The sequence below is a fragment of the Nestor notabilis genome, unplaced genomic scaffold, assembly GCF_000696875.1.
Source record: "Nestor notabilis isolate BGI_N333 unplaced genomic scaffold, ASM69687v1 scaffold34797, whole genome shotgun sequence".
NCBI classification, from domain to species: domain Eukaryota; kingdom Metazoa; phylum Chordata; class Aves; order Psittaciformes; family Psittacidae; genus Nestor; species Nestor notabilis.
In genome coordinates, this window is record NW_009937484.1 from 15180 (window position 1) to 41713 (window position 26534).

General features: G+C 38.5%; 1 protein-coding gene across 1 annotated transcript in view; it reads right to left on the reverse strand.

Annotated features, from left to right (window-relative positions):
• LOC104409065 (SWI/SNF complex subunit SMARCC1) overlaps window positions 1–25625 on the reverse strand; it is a gene marked incomplete at its 3' end in the record, with an annotated part of 38613 nt that extends 12988 nt beyond the window's left edge. Inside the window, exons 1-15 of the mRNA XM_010018845.1 lie at window positions 25583–25625; window positions 25112–25233; window positions 19839–19924; window positions 16104–16185; window positions 14865–14957; window positions 11772–11841; window positions 10447–10516; window positions 8849–8924; window positions 7021–7146; window positions 6168–6286; window positions 4871–4995; window positions 4006–4065; window positions 3334–3371; window positions 2097–2218; window positions 1297–1368 (exon numbers count right to left, since the gene is read on the reverse strand). Of these exons, the coding sequence (XP_010017147.1) occupies window positions 1297–1368; window positions 2097–2218; window positions 3334–3371; window positions 4006–4065; window positions 4871–4995; window positions 6168–6286; window positions 7021–7146; window positions 8849–8924; window positions 10447–10516; window positions 11772–11841; window positions 14865–14957; window positions 16104–16185; window positions 19839–19924; window positions 25112–25233; window positions 25583–25622 (1301 nt within the window). The remainder of the gene's footprint in view (window positions 1–1296; window positions 1369–2096; window positions 2219–3333; window positions 3372–4005; window positions 4066–4870; window positions 4996–6167; window positions 6287–7020; window positions 7147–8848; window positions 8925–10446; window positions 10517–11771; window positions 11842–14864; window positions 14958–16103; window positions 16186–19838; window positions 19925–25111; window positions 25234–25582) is intronic.
• Window positions 25626–26534: the final 909 nt, after the last annotated feature.

Sequence of the window (26534 nt, forward strand, 5' to 3'; positions counted from 1 at the left end):
CAAGTCCTTCTCCACAGGGCTGCTCTGTGAATCTCTTCTCCGCCCAATTTGATGTTCAAATTTATGGGGTTTTTTTTGTGAACTCTCATGTTTTAGGATTATTATTTCAGCAGAAACAAGCACATTGCTCAAAAGCATGATGCTCACCATTTTCCTTTAATCAATCAATCAATCACCTTTCAAGATTGCTCTGAATAATTAAGTTTACTGTTACAACAATTCTCAGAGAAGGGCAGGTGTATTTTTACTAATGCACATAACAAGCCTTGCTGTAGATTCTCAAGATCAGTATTTGATGCAAACTCAGCAGCTTATTTTGTTACACTTCTAAGTCAGAAATTCACCATGTAAGGTATGAAAACACCTGTAATACCTCAAGACAATAATCAGCTTGCCTTTTTTATTATTTAATTTAAACAGCTTCAGGGAAGTTGTTTAAGCTGTTTAAACAGCTGTGTGTGAATAATTTTTGAATTAATAACACTTAAGTTCTGCAGTAGATACCAGATCTCACGAAGAGTTAGAATAGGTATGAACTGGATCTGAATTCAACTGAGAGAATGCCATCTGCATTTAATAGGCATGTCCAGAATTAAAGTGTCACTCTAGGGTTTGGAACAGCTATATAAGAAAAAATTATACTACTTCTGGCAATGCACAACTCTAGCTCTCTGATCTAAATCAGACTACCTAGTATGCGAGAACACAGTTACATCTCAGGCCTGTGAAGATTCATTTTCTGATCCACACTTGTACTTCCAGCATTACCCATCAGTTGCTCAGGGAACCGTGAAATCAACACAGATAACTGTGCAAAATCCATTCCAGTCTGACACAGCATCCTACAACAACCTCTGTGATCAATGCTTATATACAAAACTTCCAAGTCTCAAAAATACAGCATGGCATGAGAAGAGAGAGAAAAAAAAGGATGATTATTAAGTTTCTATAGCATCATGACATTTTTGAGATGTCTTTGGAAGATGATCATGCCTTGTACCACATGAAGTTCATGAATTTTCTCCAGTATTACTTGGGAGAAACTTGTTTTATTTTTCCTGGATAACATCACTATTAACTATTACTTTGATATTGAAACTCTTACCTCTTATAGTTTGATAATGCGCATACATTATCAAACTACAAGAAGAGGTGGTGCAGGTGCTCTTTCCTTTTATGCCCCTACTACTATAAGCTTAATACATGCACAACTAAAATGACTGCAGGATTCATGAAACTGGAAGCTCCTTTACCTTGCTGCACTCTTATAAACCTATACTCACATGTTTTACTTACATTTCTGGAGTCTTGGACTTGTTTTTTCCATTGAAGAATTCAGGAAGAGCACGACGTTCAATCACATGAATGCTGTAACAGAAATACACAATTCAGACTGTATATAATGTATATAAACAATTCAGATTCAAATATAAAATAATCTTTGAGTACTCTGCACACCTTAAAAAGACTATTTTGAGAAAGAACATTTATAGAGAGGGTTTTGTTTTGTTTTTTTAAAAAACCCTGGTGTTCTAGCATGACCCTTTGAAATTTGCTTATTTCATTAAAGAAGCAAAGCTGCATTAAAAAAGCTTCCAGCTACCTTGTAATGTCCACTGTTGCCACCACAGAGATGATTTAAGGTTGCCTTTTACAAGAACACGTACAATGCAACATGAAGTTTATTCTATTTATTCAAATGTGCTTCAGTAGTCTCTCAGCGGTGTTTCAGACTCGTTTAGCTCTCAGGAACACCATTTACTACTACAAATGCACTGATCAAAGAGTTTTTAACTAATCATTACTTACCAGTCACTCCCAAAAGGCACTTGCACACGCTACAGAAGAGTGATCTTATGACAAAACACCATCACTGTCATAATTTTCACAGTAGGGATGTTATTACTGTTGATTTTCTCAGTAGGGATGTATTATTATTATTGTACCTTCTATAAGAGAAGGCATTGAAGCACAGAGGCCACCTACCTTGCTTTAAAGTAAACCTCAACTAGCTCGAGCTATGCAAAGTTGCCTTTCCTCATCTACACCAGGCCCACAGCTCTAAGTCTTCACCCAGTTCCCAATTACTTTCTTACCAGTTGTAATCAAACCAAGATGCATAGCTTGGAATAATGATGTGGTTGGTTTGCTCTGTAACATTATCTTCACCTGGATCAATTGACCGACTTTGATCACCTTTGTTAGGATCTTCATCTTCCTGTATCACAAAGAGAATACAATGGTGAGTAGGTTGCAAGAGACGTACCTAAAAAACTCTCAGTCAGTACAAAGTTATCCTGAAACAAGTGCTTTCCAATCCTGTGCAGAATAAACTTTTCCTGGTGCAGTTTCTGGTCAGTGGGGAAAACCTCAGGCACCAGAGAAAGTGTAATCTATGTCATCATAAAAATAGTAAATCGTAACAAAGTACTACAGAAAGCATAAGGCCAGGAAGTTTTTACAGAGCCAGCTCTCAAATCTGAGGTGCACACTTTGCAGTACAGTGAGAGCACAGTTTGCATCCTGTTTATACAGTTAAGTATGCTCTAACTATAGCAGAAGACACAGCATTTCAATTCTGCAATATACTGCAACCACATGTAATGCGTGTAGAGTACTCTGTAAGCTCTCAGCCTAGCTCTTGCTGCCACCTCCAGTTACTGACACTGCACCAATCTTTAGTATTGTCTAAGCTGGTTGTATTTTTAGTCACTTCTTCCCCATTAACCTTCTTGCTCCTCAGAAGAGCATTAAAGGAAATCAGATTCACTACTTCTAGTTTCACTGGCAGACACTTGTCAGCAGTAATAGTTTCATGTCTGCAAAACTACACCTCATTACACTAAGCTCTTGATTGGATAAACTCACTTTGATCAATCTTAAAGCTGGTCTTGGATATTTCTCCCTTGTGAAGAGGAGATGCTAAGTTCAACTTGTAACTCTGCATGTCCCTGCATTTGCTTCCACTCAGGGGGTGAAGAGACCCACGAGTTTGCTCACACAGGGCTGTGAAGACACCAATGAGCAAGAAGGGGGAATAGCTTTAAACTGACAGAGGGAAGATTTAGATGAGATCTGAGGAAGAAGTTCTTCCCTGTGAGGGTGCTGAGGCCCTGGTACAGGTTGCCCAGAGAAGCTGTGGCTGCCCCATCCCTGGCAGCGTTCAAGGCCAGGCTGGATGGGGCTTGGAGCAATTTGGTGTACTGGAAGCTGTCCCTGCCCATGGCAGGGGGTTGGAACTGGATGGTCTTTAAAGCTCCCTTCTAACCCAAGCTGTCTATGACTATATAAACTCAGTTTCTATCAAACTCAGTAAGAAATGGCAGCTGTTACCTTTCCTCCAGTTGCCACCGTCTCTTCATCCTGTTCATCTGAAGGGCAGAAGCATTTAGAATTACACTAATAAAAAGCATCTGATTGCTCATAAGCCTTTCTAGCAATGCAATTGCTTAATTGGAAAGAGCATTTCATTTGGTTTGGAAGGGAAATGAGGAGGAAAGCAAAGCGGACCACACATCATTACAGCAATCTCGTCCTTATGCAGACACTCAACTATCCAGGACAAGGGAATGGATAAGAATACAGAGGAAGGATAATTAGAATTTTTCCACACTTCGGAATCCATACCTAATTACCACCTCCCCCAGTGCCCTAGATGCAGCCTTGTTTAATAGGATACAGGACACTAGTGCGTACCTCTTCTGTCAAAGGCTTAGCAAAACTCAGGGAACCTTGATTCACCTTGACTCCCAGTAAGAAAAATTCTGCCAGGAAAGAGCTTATGTGTCATATTAACAAAGGTGCTTACATGGGAATAGCCTTGCAAGTGAAAGAGCTTCACTTGCAACTTGAATACACATGAAAACAGAATTAATTCAGTAAACCAGTAGAATTAGACTCGTTTAAAATTGAGAGATGCAAAATATTTACTCTGTTGGCCCGCAAGCAGGACTTTACTATAAAACTTAGGGAAGGGGGAGCTGGAGGGTGGTGTGTTTGTTTTACCAAGGTCTGCTACTGTTCCTCCTTTCACAGGCGTGTTTTCACTGTCTTTCTTTGGGTTCACTACAAAAGATTGAAACTCTGATGAGTAACCACAAAAGATAAAATTACCAAAGTCTAGCATGCTTTTACTATCCTATCAATTAACAGTTTTGCTGGTCATGTCTTTGCAGTTCAGAAGAGTTCATCTGTGCAGGTTGAGTACAACAGAGCATTTGTTTGATTACTTGGGAATTTCATATCTGAACGCAAAACAGCTTTTATTCATGCATTTAGTATACCAAGTACTATACTTTTCCTATTTTTTTACAACACAATTCTCACATCCAAGTTCAAACCAGGCAAGAAAAAACAAATGGTGTGACACCCTAAATAGTTTGGTGCCAAGAAGTTGGAATTATTTTTCAGATTTATCTTTACTTAACAGGTATTGCGCAGATCAGCACTTTTCTGAAAAGGATTAATAACTGAATGCATTTGGCACATTGCTAGAGTCTCCACTCATTTAATGCACTACTTATCTGGAGTATTTGGCATACAAATATTTTCCTCCAGAAAACTCCACCTCCCAAAACACAAACTCTGTAAAAAGCATGCGAGAGCAATCTAAAATAGGTGAAACTAACGATTCAAGTGAATTTTTGTAAGCGTATTTCAAAAAGCAAAAAGAAGGTGAATCTGCTTTCTTTCTCAGATATCACATCCAAATCCCTGACAAAATAAATAAATAAATAAATTTAGATAGGTACAGATCACCTGGCCCTACAGTCACAAAGTATTCCAAAAATTTGACAAAATGTGTGTATTTTTCAGTGCAGTTTAAGCGATTGTCTTAATATTCAAAGAATCCAGTGTATGCATATTTTACCATTTTTGGGAAGTACCACTTCTTCTATATTAGGTACTGGTGTGGGATCCTCCATGTCCTTTGTAAGATCTTCTTGTTCATCTTCTTCTTTCTGCCCTCTCCTTTTCCCATATAAGGCTGCTTGTCTAAAACAGATCAAACAAATTCTTTGCCAACTGCAACTGTCAGATATTCTCATTTTGATGTTACTCTTCAGATATTAGGATTAAAGGACAGGGTCAAAACACTTACGAAAACATGAACACTGTAGGAGTGGTGCTGGTGGAGTTGATGAAGTTAAAAAAAAAAAAAAAAAAAAAAAAAAAAAAAAAGAAAAAAAAAGTGCTTTTCCACTGTTTTAAGACTGGAGACCAACACCATATATAAATACTGATTCCAACCCAGTGATTCACTTACATTCTTTTCAAAGTTCTAATAAGGGCAGCTGCTGCACAGAAGAGGTAAAAGACCATTTCAAGGCACACTGCCTTATCTGATGAAAGAGGCTGGCTTGTACAACCAATTCTGTGTACCGAAGAAGCCATTTTGGGAACAAATGCAGAATCGCCCAAACTTCTCCTTATAAAAATCTATCTCAGGCTTTATATTTGGAATAAAAAAGTAATTCAGATTATCAAGTAATTTTTTTCTCACATCAAATGATAAATTTCCAGTTTTGTCTTATTAGAGCCTAACAGGTCTGTTAAACAAGACCCAAATTTTTAGCTCAAAAGTGCTCCCTTCCATATCCATACGTAAACCCACATAAATAAGCTTTTTATTTGGATATAATAATGGCCACTTTTTTGGTTAAGAGATCAAATTAGCATTGGAAAAAAACAAACCCTAGGCTGCAGGCCACAAATGCTGCTGTTAAAATTGCATTTGAGAAGTGGACTTCAAAATAGTTTGCTATGCAGATAAAATTCCTCAATTAAACACAGTAACTTCCGGAGCTCTATTTCAAGAAGTGTACATGTATTGCATGACTGCGCTAACAGGACTAGATTGAGTTACTTTAGAAGCAGCTGAGCAACTTTTCATTTTGCAAGTTCTACTCTTGACACAACAATGAACTCTGTCACTGACAGAGATAATACAACAATTTGCACTAGATTCTCCTCCACCCGCAGGCAATACATTTCTACAGAGCAGTAAAGAAGTTACATATATTGCACAAGCAAAATCACTCAAGTCTATTGTAGAAATAATTATTCTACTGTAATCTAAGGAGAGACAAGTGAAAGTGGACAGAGATCCCTGTGTAGCACATTTTATCAAGAAAATTTGCATCAAATTACAGTACTTGGACACTCACCCTTTCTTCCCTGTCTTTTTTCTTGACTCTACAGGAGTGGGGGGTGGAGAAGGAGAATGCTTTCTCTTCCGTGTACTTGCTGCTGCTTTCCTGTCTCTCCTCTCTGGACTACGGACAGGCTGTTAGAGAAGTGAAGGAGTTAGCTGATCCCAAATACTACAGTTATTGAAATGCTGTAGGCTATACTCTTCCTTAATATGTCCTACAACAGAGAAGCTAAAAGCAATAATACCACAACACACACCACATTCTGCTCCAGAATACTTCCAATTGTCAATGTGAAAATCCCTTAATTTTCTACAGCCATCCCCCCCAGAAGCTGCAATGGCTTTGTACTTAAGAAATGTGATTTCAATGGCTTTGTACTTAAGTGTGATTTTAAAACAAACCAAAGTGTATGTGCAACTTGTTCAATATATTCTATTCAACAGGAGAGATCTCCCAGTGAGTAGCCTGATGTGCAGGTTGAATGAACATGTTTTCAGAGTCCTAACTAGCTTCCTGCATTGGGAGGGATATGAAAATTAGTTTCAACAAGTGTAGAGAATTTGGAAATCAAATATGAACTGCTGCTGTTTAATACACCCCTGGCCTCATTTATGAGAAAGCACAGAGTGGGTCCTATCTCTTACCATCTTCAGGAAGGGGTGGGGCGTGGGGGGGAAGAGGGCAGGGATTATATTTAAAGTGCACACTTACATTTCTGAATCAAAGAAACATGTCAGAAGAAAGTTAAACTATATTACGTTATCGCAGGCACCTTAAACTGTTCAGCTAGCTTAAGTTTAGCAACTTCCGAGTCAAAATTTTGACTTACAAGAGACAGTCACCCATTAAGCAGAAAACCACTTACCTCTTCATTTTTCATGGAGATTCTCTGTCGAAAACTCACTGATTTCCTGTTCTCATCTACTTCATAATCCTCTTCATTCATCCATTCATTGAATACATCTGTGTCCAAAATCCACTTGGCATGAACCTAAAGAACAGAACAACGTATCAACATCCCAATGTGTTTTGAAAAAATAACTCTGCGACTGACCTCACTGGATTAATACTTGCAGCTTTGTTATCGATGTCTGAACATCCAAATATTTTGCAATGCTTTTACACATAACCAATGACCGTTTCATAACACAATACAAAAAAAGGATGAACGTAAGTCTAATGAATGCATTGTCTGCTCCTCAGCCATTTTTAAGCCTTCTGAAGTGCGAGGTCAGTTCTCATAGCTAGGGTAACAGTTCTACATTAAAAGCATACTTTGGATGCTGAAAATTACCGTCAAAATCTTCTAAATATACAGATCACCTCAGCAGATGTGCCACAAATAATCAGGAAGAGTTGGCTGTATCTTGGAAAGATTGACAATCTTAACTTAAAGTATCCATCTTCAAACAGAGTTCTAGTTTATATAGCTGAAAATAAATTCTTTAGCTTTAGAATTATAATCTATCAAGCTGTTGTATCTTACTGTGTATAGCAAGACTTATACCCAAAAAGCATGTGTTCCAGTTATTTACAGGTAACAACCTGAAGTAGTATTTGAACAAATAAGTTATTTTGTGACCCAAGCTGCTCTTTAACTCTGCTATTCAGATCAACAGCATACACACAGAACAACATCACGTGAAATATACGAAGGATTAAATCCAATAATAGAACAATGAAGTAGTTGTTACTGCTGATTGATTCCGAGTGCTCTTTATTCTTCTCTTGTAATGAAATAAATCAGAAAGGCAAATCATTCCTCTACAAAGAAAACTAATTATTTAGAAAACCTAAATAAGGCTGCTGATGCTGGTTTGATAAGCACTGACTTTTTTTCAGCATTACATCAGTTAAGAGCAAAGTTACCACAAAATTGAACCTTTCCATAAAGAAAGGAGAGATGTGACCCTCAGAGATTCATAGAATCACAGACTGTTTTGGGTCAGAAAGGATCTTAAAGACCATCCAGTTCCAACCCCCTGCCATGGGCAGGGACACCTTCCACTAGACCAGGTTGCTCCAAGCTCCATTTAACCTGGCCTTGAACACTGCCAGGGATGGGGAAAAACTTCTTCCTCAGATCTCATCTAAATCTCCCCTCTGTCAGTTTAAAGCCATTCCCCCTTGTCCTGTCTCCACCTGCCCTTGTCCAAAGCCCCTCTCTAGCTTTTCTTGTGGGCTCCTTTAGGCACTGGAAGCTGCTCCAAGATGCCCACAGAGCCTACTCTTCTCCACGTTGAAGAATCCCAGCTCTCTCAGTCTGTCCTTGCAGGAGAAGTGTGGTATCTTCCTCACTTCCTCTCATTAAACATTGTATAAGGCCATGATGTCTTCTAATGAGCTGTCAGGTTTCATCCCAGAGACAGCCACACTTCAGCAGTAAAGGAAAGACTTAACTTTAACGCAAAACACCTCAAGCCAGGCCAAAATGGTAATTTTGGCACTATAAGGGATGCATCAATCTGTCCTTTTCACTCACAAATAAAAATATTTTTTTCAACAGCACTCCTCCTCAAAGAAATGTTTTAGACATTTTCATTTAGGCTCTAGACATATCCCTCTGCTTTTCCATATATATGGAAATACAGCCATTGTTACTCAGCAGCACATTAAAACATCTATCTAGCAGCACCCAAGCATGAGCTGTACCAATACAGTAACTCTGGGAAACTATTTTAAGAGACACTTACCTTCCATGGCTTTTCAGGAATTGGAGGATCCTCGATTTCAGCATCTATTTCATTGGCATGAACCCAAGTGTCATAGCTAATGAGAAGAGGCAAGAGAAAATAAAATTGGTCCCTTGGGCTGTTCATCCAGAGAGATCAACAGCAGAAATATTCATTCAGCCATTTTAAGATGTGCCCATTTTTAGCTTTCTGAATTTAAAAGCCATCTCCAGCTTAGAATTGCAAATCTACTCTCTTGATTCAGGGGTATAAATGCAGCTTCTGAGTCACCTGTCAAACCCTGGCATTAAGTTAATTAACTTGTTTCTGTTCAGAGGAGATTAAAGCAAGAGCTACTGAATTCCTAGAAGAAATGAGTATGTATCTTCTCCTTCAATCCTACCACTGTAGAAATCATTTATTATTTACACTCACTTTTCCACGAGCTATTCCCTCAAAAACCTGTAAGTACTAAGAAACTACATTCAGTAGCAGCAAAAGCCAAAATACTTTATAATCTACACCAGGCATGCACTGAGCAACTAGGATATATCGTATGCAAGTAAAGATGTGTATACAGCATTCCTCATGTTTATACTGAGATTTGTAAATACATATACATAGAGTCAACACAAATTTGACTACTGATATTACATAAACAAAAATAAAGTTTTTTCATGTGTATAAAGAAGGAAGCTTAAGTGTGACTGTTTGCACTCTTCCACCAAAATATGCATATGGCTCATGACAATTTTGTGCATGCACAGCAGGAGAAGTTATTTAAACAGAAGTCAATACTGGGTTATCAATCTGATGAGGTTTTCCATAACCTGAACTCAGAAACCCGTTATTACAAATACACTTAAGTTACTAACTATACATACACTACCTATTAACACCATCCAGCACCACAAGACAGCTTTCTCAAATATGTGCTTTCAACAGTCACTTGTACTTGACTAAAGGCAACCCACGGAGTGAAACCTCTCTGTCCAAGAACGCTCAACTAGGTGAGATTAGTTCTCCCTTTTGGCTTTAAAGTCTTATGAACTTTAAGGAAAGGCTCATTCTACCCTTTAAAAGTCTGGTTCAGTTTGCAACCTTACCAATGGCTCTGCAGGAAAATACTCTCTTTTTCTAACCTTCACCATCTGCTGGTTTCACAAATGGGTTTTAAGCCAACAATTGAGTCTTTTCAAGCTTTGGGCATTGAGATAAATGGTAGCGAGACTAAATTACTGTATGGTTATACTCTGTAGGACAACCACTGCTTGTCTCATAACGAGCAGTATGTACTCAGAATCAAAACAAGAGGAATGCAGTACTGTATATTTGGTTAAATTTTTAGATGAGCCAGCCTGAGTTGGGTCTGAGCCTGTTGTGTTCTGCAGAACAAGGAAAGAGCAAAGTTGATGCTCACACAGCTGGGACATTCCCCATGTGGGTTCACTACCATTAACCACATAGCACTGCATTTGGCAGAGGTAAGGCTCAGTAAGCTAAAGAAGCAGCTTGCTTATGGACATGTATTTCCTACTGGTAAGTTTTAATCAAGACTTTTCCTTCAAAAAAACTTAAGTAAGATTTGGGGTCTGCTTGCTTCCCCCACTTTTCTTTACCTGTCTGGAAAAAAACCCCAGTGTACCAGCACCTGCTTGTCTTTTTTCATCACAGGTCTCAACCATTCATCTGCAAAGGGGAAAGAGATCTAGCATCAGATTCAGATTGTAAAGCACATTGAACACCATTTTGCTTTCCCATAGCCAGTCATAGTAAGTTATTGCAATCATCTCTGTCAGAAGTCTACTGTAGAACAATTACAACAGCCTGGCCTGAATTAATACACTTGCCTGTATTACCTTTACCATGTCTAAACATGCATGTGCTCTGTATGCATGATACAGATGTTGCATTAGCAATTTTAATGTTAAGAATTGTTGCAACACATCCAGGGATGGGGCAGCCACAGCTTTTCTGGGCAACCTGTGCCAGGGCCTCACCACCCTCACAGGGAATAACTTCGTCCTCAGATCTCATCTAAATCTGCCCTGTCAGTTTAAAGCCACTCCCTTTTGTCGTGTCGCTACTTTTGCTTGTAAAATCTGACTTTCCTAGAGAAGTGAACGCTTCCATCTAGTGGCCATCAAATGCCAGGGCGCATCAGAAAAAGCGTATTTATGTCGGTGAAACTCAGACTTGAGAGCAAAGATCCACTAGAAAATTAAATGCATTTCAGATGAAAAAAATAAAGAGCAATTTTTTGTTATCTGCCGAAAGATGCAGCTGTTAAATTGCTTTTGTGGAACCTATGTACTTCATATAGAAGGAGACTGCATTATAAAAAAAGCCTGTAATCTTCCTGTATCTGGTCTACATGTTACTGTATTAATTCTTGCTTACTTTAGCATCTACCTCTCAAGCACCTAGCCAATTCTCAATTGTGTTTCATTCAACATTCTGACCTACACTTACGCACTGGGGGCTACCATGAAGGCAATAAAATAAAAAATAATTAATAGAAATGTTAGTTTTAAACCCCCTACTTTCACTGTGCTTCCTTTTAATTTTAATCTAAGTTATTTTAAGTTCTTTCAGACCCTTAACTTTGCTCCTCTTCAGCCTGCAAGTTAGGTATGACAAAACAAAAAAAGTCTATCTGCATTTAGCAATAAATAGTATCTCAATTTTCAATGCAATCACTGAAGAGCAGTTAGTGTTACACACCTTAATCTGAAGAAGTTGCATACATTAAAAATGTGACTGTTACACCCAGTAGTCAGAAGCAGGACACAGTGATTTTATTTGGTGTTGTTAATCCTAGAAATATCTTCCAAGTGGCTGTCAGGAGCAGGCTAGAAACACACTGTGTGCAAAAGCTCTTGTAACTGCTAACAGAATTTAGTTACAAGACTAATTCCGCCTAAAAATTAGAAAGCAATTTTACCATCATCCATTGAGGTAGGACTTGGATAAACATGGTGGGTAGCCTTTGATTTCTCTTCAGTTACTGTTCCCTGTTGGAAAGGGGGGAAAAGAAGAAACTGCATTAGAAACCTTCAACAAATTACCCCAAACTTCTTGACTGCTTCTTTCTACCCACATACTATGCAACCCAGAAATACTCACAGCTAACTTCAATGCAACTACAGAGAATACCACCTCTAAGAAATGCCAGAAAAAGGCAGTTACCTTGAGACTGCCACCAAACTACTCTGTCATCTCTTGCTCCTTCACCTCAAATCCTTCCTCCTCTTAGTTCCTTCTGCCCCAGTTCTCATTGCAAATTGTTTGACTATCAGTTCATACAAACTTATTGGTGAATATTTTGTAAGAACACATCTGTAACTTTTTTCCACTAAGTACACATTTTGGTCCAAAACAATTTCTAAATATGACAATTTACATAAAGTATATGAAAAACTTAACTAGGAATGGCTGCCTTAAATAGAACATCCTTAGGATTCAAGAAAGGCTGTATGTCAAGAGACAGACTAAACGTTAAATGGACTAAAAAAAGCCTCATAAACCATAGAACAAAGAGAATAAATCAGAAATACACTAACATGATACCACTGATTGTCAAACACTCAAACACAAGAATGCTTTCTCTTCTTGCTATTATTTTCTTGATATTTGAAAAGCAACAGATGTAATTCTCCTGCTTATGTTGATGCCACAAACAGCAGTACATAAAGCAATTTCTCTACATATGGGTACAGGCCATAATTATATTCCCATTGGACCTATATCATGAGGCAAAAAATTCTGCTACACAGTATAGCGTGACCAGTCAAGAAAACCTTGATCTTCTCTCACACAGAGAACTAAGGATTCTCCCACATGCTGCAGAGACACCTCCAGACTCTGAATATAAAGAGTAATTTCCAAGGACAGCAGAAGTTCACAGACTGCAGACTCTCTGCAGAGGAACTAAGTTTTGGAACAGTTTATGTGAAAATGTTATTCAAAATTTACATTCCATACATACTTGACAGATTTATTTAAAGGACTGAAGAGCACATGGGATAGGTTACAGCCAACAATATGCAAACAATTTGTTCAGCAGACAGCATCAAAAGGAGGAAAATTAAAAAAACATGAAGATGCACTGCATTACGGTAGCAATATTTGGAGACTACTCTAGTATCAGGGGCTGAAAGGCAGAAGTTCCTACACCAACAAGAGTTCACAGAACAGGGTAAAGGGAGAGAAGGTGCTCTGAGCAACAGGAAGAAGGCTGTAAAGTAAGAATTTAAAAGCATTCAAAAGGGAAGGAATGAGTGAAGAACCACCTGCAAAATGTTTAATGAACAGTAATGGAATTCTCCTTTCATGCCCCATGAGCTAAAGATGCTCTAATCTGAGCTTTGTGAATCAGATCAGTAAGTTTCATCTATTTCCCATGGAGCTTTTAAAAACACAATACACAATAGATGAAGTCTCTTAGATGCTATCTTGACTGAAAACAAAGGAAGGGATAGCTTTGCATTAAAGCAGCTTTCTGAAAGATACAAGCAGTTGTAAGATTTATTCCCCCTCTCTGCTAAACTGAATGTGACTAGAAGGTAAAGGCGTAACAGGATGTCTTTAGTGACAAAACACTTTTCTTGAGGCACACAGATATAAAGGCTAAATCTCACTCATTACCTGCTTTCAAGTTCCTAAATTATTATTCTGGCTCTTCTCAGAAGAATCTTTAATGCTTAATCAGTGAGAGAAAAAGAAAATCAGAAACAGGAACAGGATCTTCAGCAGCAGAGAGAACAACCATCTCACCGACACCTCTTTTTGTAAGCCCAGAGATCACGCCAGCACTGTGCTGGGACAAGACAAGAGATGTAAGTCTCTGCACAGGCTGCTGTCAGAGCATCAAGGACTTGGAAACAACAGGGAGGAGGGAGCTACAAGTACCAGGCATGGGGTAGAGGAAAGATGACAGAAGGTTAAAAAACCCCACAGTAATAATCAAAATAGTGAGCAAGCACAGGCAGCAACACAAATACAAGATGAAAATTCAGAAGTAGGGCAAAGGAAGAAAGCCCAAAACCTAAAGTTAGAGATAATTTCCATTTCTAGTTCTTCTCATCCCTTTAGAGACAAAGCCACCTGCTTTAAAGGTTCCTTAAATCATTTGTGGATATAGTATGCTTTGAGTTCATTATAGAATTCCTTCATGAAAGGAAATAAATCATTAACTCTTAATTTAAGCAATAGCAAGCAGCCTGATTCAGCTGAATAAATGAGTAACTTGTGAAAAATCATGCAACTGAAATTGAGATGATGGTTCATAATCACAACACAGGAAAAATATTTAATCTGGAAAAAAAAGTTTACTTTGGCTACAGCTGTGAATTACCATAACACAAAAGGCTATCAGACCATCTCGAGTTCACATTCCAGGATATTTCTCTCAAGACAAGTGAAGACTGTTTACATTTTTAAGAGATGAAACTGTTAATCTTACTCAGTTAATCATTTAGTATATTAAATTACAATGGCAAGATGTTGACTTTCTTGGAAATATGCTGACTCCCTAACAAGGAAGAGACTGCTGCTGCTTGTGCTCTGTTCAGCACGAGCAAGAAAAAAGAGCAAGTAAAATAACGTGAAAAAGGTAGCAATCATATTAAGACTAAAGCTTCCTTACGCTGTCCCCACAGATCCAGAACAGCTGTATTGCACACTACCTTCTTTGGCCTCAGGTTTGGACAAACAGCAAGCTTCTGCTTTGTATAAGCAGGTATTGAGCATTAAATCAGTTCAGACCTGCAGGCAGCTCGAGACACCCTAAGTACTTTTCAATTCAATAGCAATTTCAGATTTACTTTAAGACCAGAGTTAGGATTCAATCTCCATGTGAGGATAACTACTACTTGCATTTTACAAACTGTGAACTTCTGGTCTTAAGTGATTTACTGCTGCTGCCCTGAGTTGTCAGACACAATCTAGATGTAACTGATATCTTGAGGTTAGGCAAACACAGTTTATCTTACAACTGCCAAAACATGTGTTTTAAGATATGCTATTTAACAGTTACCTGGTGACGTTTGACAATATCCTTCAATTTATTAGCCAACTTCAACTCTATATCTGGAATGAGGTAGATGGTTGGTCTGCTCAGACAGTTGTTCTAGTAGAGAGAATAGGAAGTTAAATAAGAAATTAGTTGGCCACCTGTGACATAAATAAAAATATTCCTATTAATAACGAGCTCAAAAGGAACATGTGTCAGTTTGTGATACAGCATGCTAACTGGAGCTCCAGAAACCCCTGTGATAGCTCTATTTTCTTTTCCTCCTTGCCAAAGACCTATCCTGATTTCCTTCTGCAGATTTGCTGTTAGCTCCGAGAGAGAAATCACTGCAGACAAAGGAACATGACCCAGCATAGCTGTTCTTATGTTCCTGCTTTTATAACATTTTTAATGGAAACCACGTCTTTGATTTCAACTAATTTCTGACAGGCTCTGGTAGACTACACTTGAAAGGCAATTTAATTCCCTTGTGTGTCAACTTCCAAATCTGAATCTGTCCTCTTGCACTGACATGTAAACTCATCCATTTCTACAATATCAACAAGTATATGTTCATTTCATTTTGAATTTTAACATGCACTCTATTACGTACTGAAGCTACCATTAAAATGGCAATAGTTTTTTCACAACAAGATTGTTTCTTCTTGCTGTCCTTCCTCCCATTTCTATTTATAAGAAGCACCTGAAAATTACATCTTGATACTATACACTGAGCTTGGGTACAGAGTTTGAAAAAAATATTGTTATTCACACATAGCAGTTAAAATTAACTTCAACTTAGACTGCACACAGCTGTTATCTACTATCTTCTGGTAATAACTTGTTGGGTAAAGCAAGTGACACCATCTAAAATGTACCCTAACCTAAAAAAAGTCAACCCTATAAAGCTGAGACTCAAGAAAGTCAGCAACTGAATGGGTATGTACAGAAATAGTTACTCAATCCTAAGGGTGCTGATTTCACAGGAAGCCAGAGACACTTAGGATGCTTTCTCTCACCTTACAAAGAAGTGGTTCTCACCCTATACATATCTACAGAATATCAATGAAAACATTCTGGAGTTTTCAAGTGATACCATGGAATTGTGACTAAAATGGGTGGGAGAGGAAGGGGAGAGTATAACATTCCTACAGAAATCCAGGATTAAACTCTTCAGTGGGTCGCGACTGAGGTACATAAAAAAAACCCCAAAACCTAGTGAATCCCTTCCCAGGGGAGCAGTTTTATGTACAAGTTTCTTGCCTGCACTAGTGTTTTCTCAATGTTCATGAACATCTCCACATTTCGATCCATTCTGGATGGATTCTGCAAGTCAAACCTCCGCCTGTTAAGGAAAATAATTCAAAAATATTAAACTCAACTCTCCTCCACTCCGTAGTCAAGAATCTTTCACATTCCACATAAAAAAAAATCCCAGTGTATCATGGTAGCTATGTAAGAACACTTAAAGCACGGTCACAAATATTTTTGCTTCACTCAGCAGCCCTCACAAGCAAGAAAAATCACAATGAACCAAATCAACAAAATGCAACTGATTTGTGAAATGTGTAGGAAAAATGAAGGTTGACATTGTCCAACAAAACCCTGTAGCAGGGTTGTGCATTCCACTACAGTCACAAAGGATAACTAAACAGAAACATAATCAAATGCTCACAATGGATTTCAACAACTACATGAGAAAATTCATGAACAAGCTCTCACGTTTCTCTTCCTTCTAGTTGCACCCATCCACCAGTCCCAGATTCTAATCCAGGAAAAACACAGCAATTCGTCTGCCTGGTATTTTCTAAACTACTTATCTATTTGAGAACAAGCCACCCCCCACCCAACACACAAGTAGCTAATAATCCATGTAAACACTTTATGACCATCTTTATTGGACTCTGGTACTTTAAAGTTTGCTACTTCATTGACAAAGTAATCAAAATCCTTGAAATAACAATGCAGATTTAAGTGTCTATCAGAAATGGGGGACATAACACAAAATCTGAGACTTTCTACTGGGAAGAAGCAGAAAAGCCCCGCAAAGACATTCTGCTGTACACACCTGAACCATACACATGTTCAGAAGTCATGGATGAACCAACTCGAATGAAGAATCTGGGACAGTAACAGCACTAATGCCAGCTCCTCACCAAGTTCAGCACCTGCAGCTGTCTTCCCTGGCACTATCACACAGGCCAAGGTGCTGTAGGAGCCTCTGAAACAGATTTGGGCCTTTCCCTTAACAGTTCAGCCTTTTCCAAAGCACAAGAATACGTTTTAAATAATCAGATTGTTGACTCTCACATGTAAAACACTGTCTGGTGCACTTCTGTACCTTCCAAGTTTCGGAAAAAGTTATTCCTAGAGTCTGAAAATGCTCTTAACTGGAGTGCAGAGCTGGTGTTCAGCAGTGGCAATACCAGCAAAAGGGATTTCAGCATATAGTGAGTAGCCAGTACACTTAACCCAGTGAAAAAGCCATGCATGCAACTACCATGCAGTGACTGATATGCTTTTAAGTTAACACCCCAACTTAAAATAGAAGAATTTATTTCAGTGCCCATATCTAATGACAGTTTCTTTTAAACACATGCTTATTTCCAGTAACACATCAAATCAATTTTTAGAGTTTATAAATATGCAATGAAGGTAAACCAAAGCAAGATCGATTTTTATCACAAACCCGATTACCACACAAGGCTGGCATCACTTCATTGTAACACTACTCAGTTAAACAAAGACACTTCAGGTGGGACCACCATATTTTTCTTCACTTGAGGGTCTAGCATTTTCAGAAAGAAACTGTCCACACAGGTGGCACTGTCTAAGTACGCTGTCATGTTGGGCAGCACTAGAAATATTCACTATTAGTGAATGACAGCTTCTATGCTAAAACAGAATTACAGGCTCTTCCTTTCACACTAAGGACAAAACAGACAAGTTGGAAGATAATATCCTGGTATCCTTCAATTTTAAAATAAATTTATGACCTCTTTAAATATAGAGTTGTGCATGCCAAAAAGTTTACGTTGACTTCCAGAAGTAAGGCCAATCGTCAAGAGGTCAGCCAGTTCACTGCACAACACAATTTAACGAGGTATTTTACACACATAATACACAGGATTTTAAGAGCCAAAAATCAAACCACTTTTCCAGAATTCAGCCATTGACAGCTTCATAGTCTGTATTCAAGACATAGGCTCATCAAATGTAATGGTTTCAAGGAAGAAAGATAAATGCTCAATAAACACAAACTAACCTAGACACTTAATAAAGACTTCAGTCCCGATGAAACGAAGACACTCAAGACATGGAAGTCTGACCAATATTCCTACATTTGGTTGCCTAAAATCTGCATTATGTATTCAGTTAATGCTATACCTGTCCCCAAATTCCTGCCTGCATTTGAAACCCATACTTTAAGAGAAGCATGCCAATATACTAAGAAATTTCACTTTTTTTTTAGTTGCCATTTAGATAAAATAGTAGCAATAATTCTTCCTATCCTTAGTTTAACTGATACCCTCTGACAGGTTTTAGCAAACAACTACTTGAACTGCGGTGATAGACAAGGTATGTCCAGCTGCACTGGGTAAGTGCATTTTTCAGACATACCTATTATGACGAGGAAAGGTACTTCTCCTATAAGACAGATCATTCACAAACAGGTTAAGCAAGAGCGACAATGCATACCATTAAAAAAAAATCATATTTCAGGCAAAACACCACGTATTATTTGGTGGAGTCAGTGAAGGATACATTCCAAGCTCTAAGTCTGATCCTCAGAGTTAAATTCAAGTATTACTTCCCTCTACATCCCACATGCACAAACACAAGACACTACCCACACTAGTTTTGAGGAACTGGCAAGAGAGTGAGAAGAGAGGAGGCAATCACATAGGAGTTTTGCTGACAAATTTTAACAACTGAAAACTAAATCTGTTGGAAAAGAAAATGAAAAAAAAAAAAAGTTTAAATATTCATAAAGTAGGAGCCATTTAACTCCTTTATCTTAAGGCAAAGAGGTAGCAAGACACACATGAAAGATATTCCACACAGAACACTATAAACCTGCATCATGTCCTACGTGTTGGCAATACTGGAGTAAGAAAAACCCTGAGAGCAGCTTATTCATACTAGCTTTCTGATATATCCACCTCAGATATCCATTTAGCTGATACAAGTAGAAACAACTCCTAAAAACAACCAACCACTTCATTTTTGCCTTTTAATTTCTTCTTGTAACACAGAAACAGAGTCGATTCCAGGAATGCTGTTACAGGTCTGCACAGTATCAGATCAGAAACTATTTAAATTTATGTACAAGAATAATCTCTGTTTACTTCTATTTATCGACTTTTCATCCTCACATTTTTTCCAGTGTTCTCAAATATAGTAACTTAAGCTACTGATGTCTTGCAAAGAGGATCATAACTTAGAAACACACAGGTCAAAACATTACTGGGATGCCACATGAATAGTTTTAATGCTGGTGTCAATCACTACACGGGCAGTATTTCTAACGACTTATACTCCCCATGTATGGAGACTGACAAGCAATGGAAAACTTAGGATTTATTAGTGTCTATGCAATGCTTCATGTTTTCCCAATTATAACTGAACTCTACACTCAATCCAGTAAGAAAGACTCACATCTTGGAGACGGCAAACAGTGATTCCATGATACTGGTTAATTTGGCGAGTCATACACCAAGTAACCCAGCCGAGAAAAAAACGTGAAGCTTGTAATTAACTCCCAACCTACAGGCTCAAGACCTTAAACTTGGACAACTTATCTTTAAATTTAGAAGTGTGTGTGGGTGTCTTAAAAAAGCTACCATCAGCAAAACAAGAAAAAAAATTTCCTCTTCCCATCTCCAACTCCCTTGCCTACCCAATTCTCCAGAAAGCATTAAACTTCAAGTAGTTTTGCATACGCATTTCATGTGCTCAGTTCATGCAAAAGGTGTATAAATCAAAAATAAAACTTACCAGCCCTGTTCATTCTTATATTTGTAAGCAGCACCGAGAATGTGGCATAATGTACCTCCAGCTTTGAAATCCATGAAGCACTTTGCCTAGAACCCAAAAGAAAAGTGAAAACACAGAGACATTGACTTTGAAGTAACTATTTTAAACAAATACATACTTGTTAGCTGAGTTTTAGGCATCTAATTTATCAAATGGATAGTTTTAATTTTCAGATTAATCCTGCCTGGAGTTTTACATTCTCATTTAAGAATTCTTCATGTTGGCAAGGAGAACTTGATCTATATGAAAGCTCTAAGTCCTTTGTTACGCATTTAACCCTAAATTAAACCTAAAATCAGAGCTGCCAGTTAAGAAGTTCCTCACGTGCATTAAGTAAACCAAACCAAATCATTAGCAATGAACATCTAAAACCCAACTCCACAGTCACTCTGGCTCCTAAAGCTCTCCCTTCCCATCGCTCCCCCTCCACCACAATAAAAAATAGTTTGTGAAGATCTGAGGTGGTCACCATGCAGATCTGCCCTAAAATATGAAATCCAACTCACTTCTTCATTACCAATTTTAGCGGAGTACAGCTGAGTCACATTCATAAACAGGCTCCCTGAATTCAAGAATTGCAATTCAAACAGGAACACATGGAGACTGAAAAGCTCTATCAAGTCCTTTCTCTAAAAGGTTACTAAAGAAGCAGGACTGTTTCCTACACAGAAAGAAACAGTTCTCTGATAGATTTTAATTTAGAATTATCTTTGCTGTTTTACAGTATGTCTGGTCAGGATGTTTGTATGTGCTTGGGAAAAGTAAGCCACTGTCAGAGTCATCTTCAAAACTGATGACAACTGGACAGCTCAGCTGAAGCCAGAGAAAGGCAACACCAGGATCTACTTGAATCACAGTTTGCAGAGTACTGACAGGTATGAGGTTCACCTTATCAGGCTTGGAACAGGAAGAAGAAAAACATGCAACAGCATTGATAAACTAACCATGGATAAAGAAAGCAACACATGACGTGATAACAGAAAAAATAAAAACCTTAGTTTCCTGTTCACCAGGCCTTCTCTTTACAGTAACAGATTGTCTTCCAATATGACTGGTAAATCAATTTTAAAAGTGGCTGGGTTTTGATTTTTTTTAAGTTCCAGTGAGATGCAAAAATTTCTTTACAAACATGCTTTCAAGTGAGACTACTCTAACACTTCTTTCTATTGACAGCAGCACCAAGCTGCTTTTGGCAACTTTCATATAGGATCAGGAGGACTTTAAATATACCACAAACATGCTCTGAGGGCTGAGGCACCTCTCTTATGGAGACAGGCTTAGAGAGCTGGGCTTGTTCTGCCTGGAGAAGAGAAGGCTCCAGGGAGATCTTAGAGCAGCTTTCAGTGCAGGGGGTTTGGAACTAGATGGACTTTAAGATTCCTTCCAACCCAGACCATTCTAGTATTCTATGAAGCCTGTATCCCCTGGCATAGACGAGGAAGGACCCATCTACAGAAGCTCAGCCCCACATTTCCCAACCCCACCAGAAGCACACAATGGCTACGTCAAGGGGTGCTCTGGGGCTGAGCCCTCCTGATGCTGCTCCATTCAGTGCAAGATGCCCAACTATTTACTGGAATAGCAAATTAAACCCATCTTTCCATATGCATACTAAGCATATAGACCAAGATTGGTCTATACCACATTTCTCAGTAAAAATAAATGTATACAATTCACAAAACAGAATCTGGGGAGGTGTTTAATGACTGTCTCCAGTTACCAGCAGCTTTCTGTAGGCTGCTTTCTTCTGGAACTAGAAAAAGCACAAAGTTTGAGACACCACACAAACAAGAGCCTCCCTAGCAGTTTTTCTACATTAGGAACGTTTCTGATCTTGTTTCTTACTTTCTAGACCAGAACAGATCATTTTCTTTAAAGAAAGTATTTTATATTACACCTCAGGAGTATTAGTTAACACAGAATAAACACCAAATTACAGTCTTAGCATTGCTGACAAGCATTTTAAACTCAATTTGCAGCCAGGCAGCTAAAATGCTAGCATGGGATCTAAATGAAACATTGCCTTCCTTGGCTAATGGAAAGCAAAGCAGTTCTGTGTGATATCAAATCCACCAGTGTCCAAGAACAACATAAAAAAGATTCTTCATAAGCATTCAACAAGAACAGAACTGCTCCTGGTCCACCATCTGCTTAGAGCCCTACTGTGCACAGAAAATAATAAAGAGAGCTCAGAGCTGTCGTACAAGTACCTGCCAGTTTATAGGCTGTGTGCATTTCAGTGCTGTTCTTAGCAAACTGAAATCCTCTATAGATGGAGAAGTCTCTGATCAGAAGCTTGAACTAAACCAAAATGTTTTAACACACTGAATGATTTTACTGCCATAAGATGTGGCTCTGAGAATACACGCTTTGATTTACAAACACATAACCAAATGCTAGGTGCTCTATAAAGAAAACCAAAATCTCAACATGAAGCCAGGAGACCCATTGACAGCACTAATATGCAAGTCACTGTTACTTATCTTCAGCTGTCCAATAGACACATGGTCATCCAAAATTGACCTTTCCCTTTTTGCTGCCATGCCAGACATTTCACACAACTGAATTAAATGACAACAGCAAAGCCCGCCTGTATTTTGGGAAACAGTCTAACCCACTGTTGTACTCAACATGCCCTACTTCAAAAGTTCAGGGGCTGCTGCTGTTGCATCGCCTTCATCAAGCTGCCCATCAGCAGCTCACAGTAAATCTTTCAGTGTCAAGCCCCCACCTCTCTGCATTCCCAGGGCAATTCCAGCAGGTCCCGCAGCCTGGCACAGGACTCGGTGATCCCTGTCAGAGCAAGAAATTGAAGCCACTCTGGCAAGTCAGGATTTTACAACCACACCCAGGAAGTTCAGCCAAAACTTAACCATGAAAACGAGAATACCCATCTCTTAAGACATAAGTCACTTTTTCAAAGCGTCAGCAGACTCTAGCAAGACCGTCTCATTGAACTGTGGTCATTGCTACTAGCATAAAAGGAAATCGCTTTTAACAATTAGACAAAACCTGTTTCATGGAAGAGATGCAGCTGTCAATAAATCAGACTCCCTTCACATTTGTGCCCAAAACCATAAAACTGAGGAACAATTCTACATTTTTCTGTTGTAAGAGTTAATATCTTACTATAACCTTTATTTGAAACATGCAAATCTGCCTTTAAGATTACTCAGCTTTTTCTTTTTCAAGCATCATTAAGGTTAGACAGTAAGTGTTTAAATGCAATAATGAGAAGACATGCACAGAAGTCAAGTTGCAACAGTCCTTCATTTAATCTGTATCTATTCATAAACCCTGTGCTTTATGGAATGCTTGCCAAGAGCAGGAGCTTCAAACATAGAATTAACAACCCTCTCTCAAATGCAAGGTCTACTGCATCCACTCAAGGCACTAAGTAAAATGTTTGAACTTTAGTTCAAGAGGTTATTTAACCTTTTGTAGCTTCATTCAGTTCCTTTTCAGTGGAAGCCTGCAATAGCTTTTCAATTACTTTTGAAGGTTAACAATGTCACTTAAGACATCCCTTCATCCTACCTCTCTTCCCCAGACAAAATACTGTGAAACTGAAGCATGCAGCATGTCTTCAAAGCCATATGATAGAATAACAGAGCCTCCTTCACAGCTTGAACCAGTATCTTGAATTACATGTCTAGAAAAACGAACGCTAACCTCGTCTTTAGAGTACATACTGCATTTTCTCCTAAAAACAATACAAAGGAAGACGTCCTGACGTGTTGTCTTCTGTCGGAAGTGACTGAGAGCAGAGAGTTCCAACTGCTGTAAACTTAAGCTGAGCAAATTTGATCAGATTAGACCTTCGAAACAGCAAGAATAGTTAAACACAGGAACAACACATTTACAATACCACCGAAATCTTTATTACCCATTTTTAAGATAAGACAAATTGATTTAACACTTGAGAGCACTCAAATGGTTTATCTACTTGTTGAAAATAGGTACAGTTTTATGGTCTACACTGCCATATCAAAATAAAGCACCACAATGTTCACCTCTGTACCCAAAGCTTTTCAATACCACTGAGGTATCCAGTAATCAGAACAGAAGAGATGGTGAGCTACACTTTAACAGCATCTTGTATTGCTTCTGTATGCATTCCTAAGCACCAAAAGATTCACCCCGTAAGTTTGAAAACCCCTCTTCTGAAGAACACACACATGAATTCACACTCCTCACAGAAGAACTTATATAAGCAAAACATCTGGGGAAAAAAACTCACCATAAAGCATTAAAATATACTATTCCGTAAGCGGTGGACCAAAGAAGATACAAGTATTTTCAACGGGTTTCAGAACAACTTCAGTTTATTATATTGTTACCAGTTACAAGTATTACCAACTTAAGTATGCATATCTGAACAGAACCCTAGATTGCACCTTAGATTCCCAGTAAGCATTCTGTGGCCAAGATAAGGAAAGACCTTCCTGCTGACACACATCTATGACAGCTGTCTTGGCCCACAAAACCTACCCTGAATCAGCCAGCTGGGTCCTTGACACCACTGCTGCAGTCCTTGCCCTTCACAACTGAAATCCCTTTGTTACTTTGTCTTTACCATTTGCTGCTTCTCTCTTCCCTAAGTTGTTTACACTTCATGCTCAAGAGGACAAGATTCTTTTGGTGGTTGGCACAGTTCCAAGCACAATGGGACTGATCTTTGCCCACCATCACTGGGGTACCACTGCTAATGATGTGCCAAGTTTGATTTTTAAATAAACAACCCTTAAAAATCTAACATTGTTTCTGCATACCAGTATCCTGAGTGACTGGAAAACTGTCCCAGACCTATTCGGTAACAATGTGCTACTAAAGAACATGATAAAGCCATTTCTCTGTGTTTCAGTTTGAAGTTTAGTCAACAAAAATGCCAGTGGAAACTTGTTTGCTTTGGGAACTGCATATTATTCAGTCAGTCTATGATGCATCAGTCCAAACAAGTTTTACTTCAAATTGACAAGCTTACATTTAGTAGAAATTAAAACATTTCCACAGTATTCAGGAAATCATTTCAGAATGTAAGGAAAATCTTTTTTCAGTTTACACTGAAAAATCTGCTTTTAAGGAGAATGATATTTCATCCCTTGCAGAGGATGCATCAACCAAAGCAACAAAGCACCGATCTTAGCATCACCTGGAAGCATGCAGCAGCCCCGATACAGGAGGAAGAACAAAATATGCTGTGGTGACAGCAGTGGGTTAACCCCAATACTCACAGGAAGCTTTGTGAAGGCAGGATTGGTGACATGTTTTCCAAAGGCATCTTCCTGGAATTGCAGCAGCTGCACCACCAGCCCAGCCAGTGTTTTATTGGTAGGAGCATCTGCTTGAACATACTGAAAGACAAGAAAACCCCACACTTAACTTAGGATAGACGACAGTAAAACATGAAGACTGGTTTACTAATTCTCCAGATTTTATTGGTTGCACAGCACAGTTAAGATTTAAGGATCACTGCATGCCTGGGAAGTGGGTGTGCATACACTGAAGGAGCAGCAAACACATTTTTCAAGCTTTAGTCTTAAAATACAGCACTTATCTGTGAATCATCATCAGTTCACCACAGCCAGAGATGTTTTACAGGTAGAGATTAACTACTTCAATCTGATTTGTAGTTCCTATTAAAGAAACAGACTAATTCTGGCCCACGCATACACAAAGCTTTCTACAGCAACTTTATAAGCTCCTTCTGTAATCAACTACTATATTAATCCTTAAAGCATCCATTTGGTACGATATAGCATGTCATGTACAAAGAAAAAAACTGACCTGCATAATTACATTTGCAATGCTTTGCAACAACCTAAGCACTTCCCAAGGTTATACTTCTAACACAACACATATATGCAAAAGGGGAAATCACAGCATGGACCATAAAAAAAAACATTCTAGGGCTGCTGAGTTTTCATTACTCCTAATATAACTGTATTTACTTAGTGTACTCTCCTGTAATCTCCTCACTATGCCATAAGATTTCCAGGAGTAGAAGAAACATCACTTGTTCACCTAGAATACGGAATAATATCAACTACCCCGGTCATTTAGCTGGGTAAGACTCTGAGCCGTAAGACTTTGGCTCTTCCCTCAAATAAGATTCTTTTAAAGCCCCTTAATATTTTATATTTTTTTTGAGAGGCAGAACCCTCAAAAGCAGTTGTCTTAAATAGCAGTCACATCTAACCAAGCTTTCCAAAGCACCATCTACACAGCCAAAGGTATTACAAAGACACTTTTTCATTAGAATTTGATGGTATCTGACTACCTCAAGATGTAAGTTCCTTCAGCACTTGTTAAGAAACAGATAGTAGAGAAATTAAATTTCTACAACTCCCAGGATACAAATACCTTTAAGGCTCTCCAGGTATTATGCTCTGTGCACAAAACCTAAGCTAGAAATATGATCCCACGAAGAACAAAAGGTTTACTTTCCAAAGCTGCAAAGGTGGGGTTTTTTTTAAGCCCTCTTCCCTCTCCTGGGGGGGAAAAGCAGGCAATTGTGGCAAGTTCATCCAATTAACAACTCCAATCAATTCTTGACAGCTACCAGAGATACGAAGCAGCAGTAACAGTCTTTATTGCTGTTAGAACTCAGTTAAGACAAAGACTTTTACTCCTAGGTTTTTAAAAAACCTCAAGACC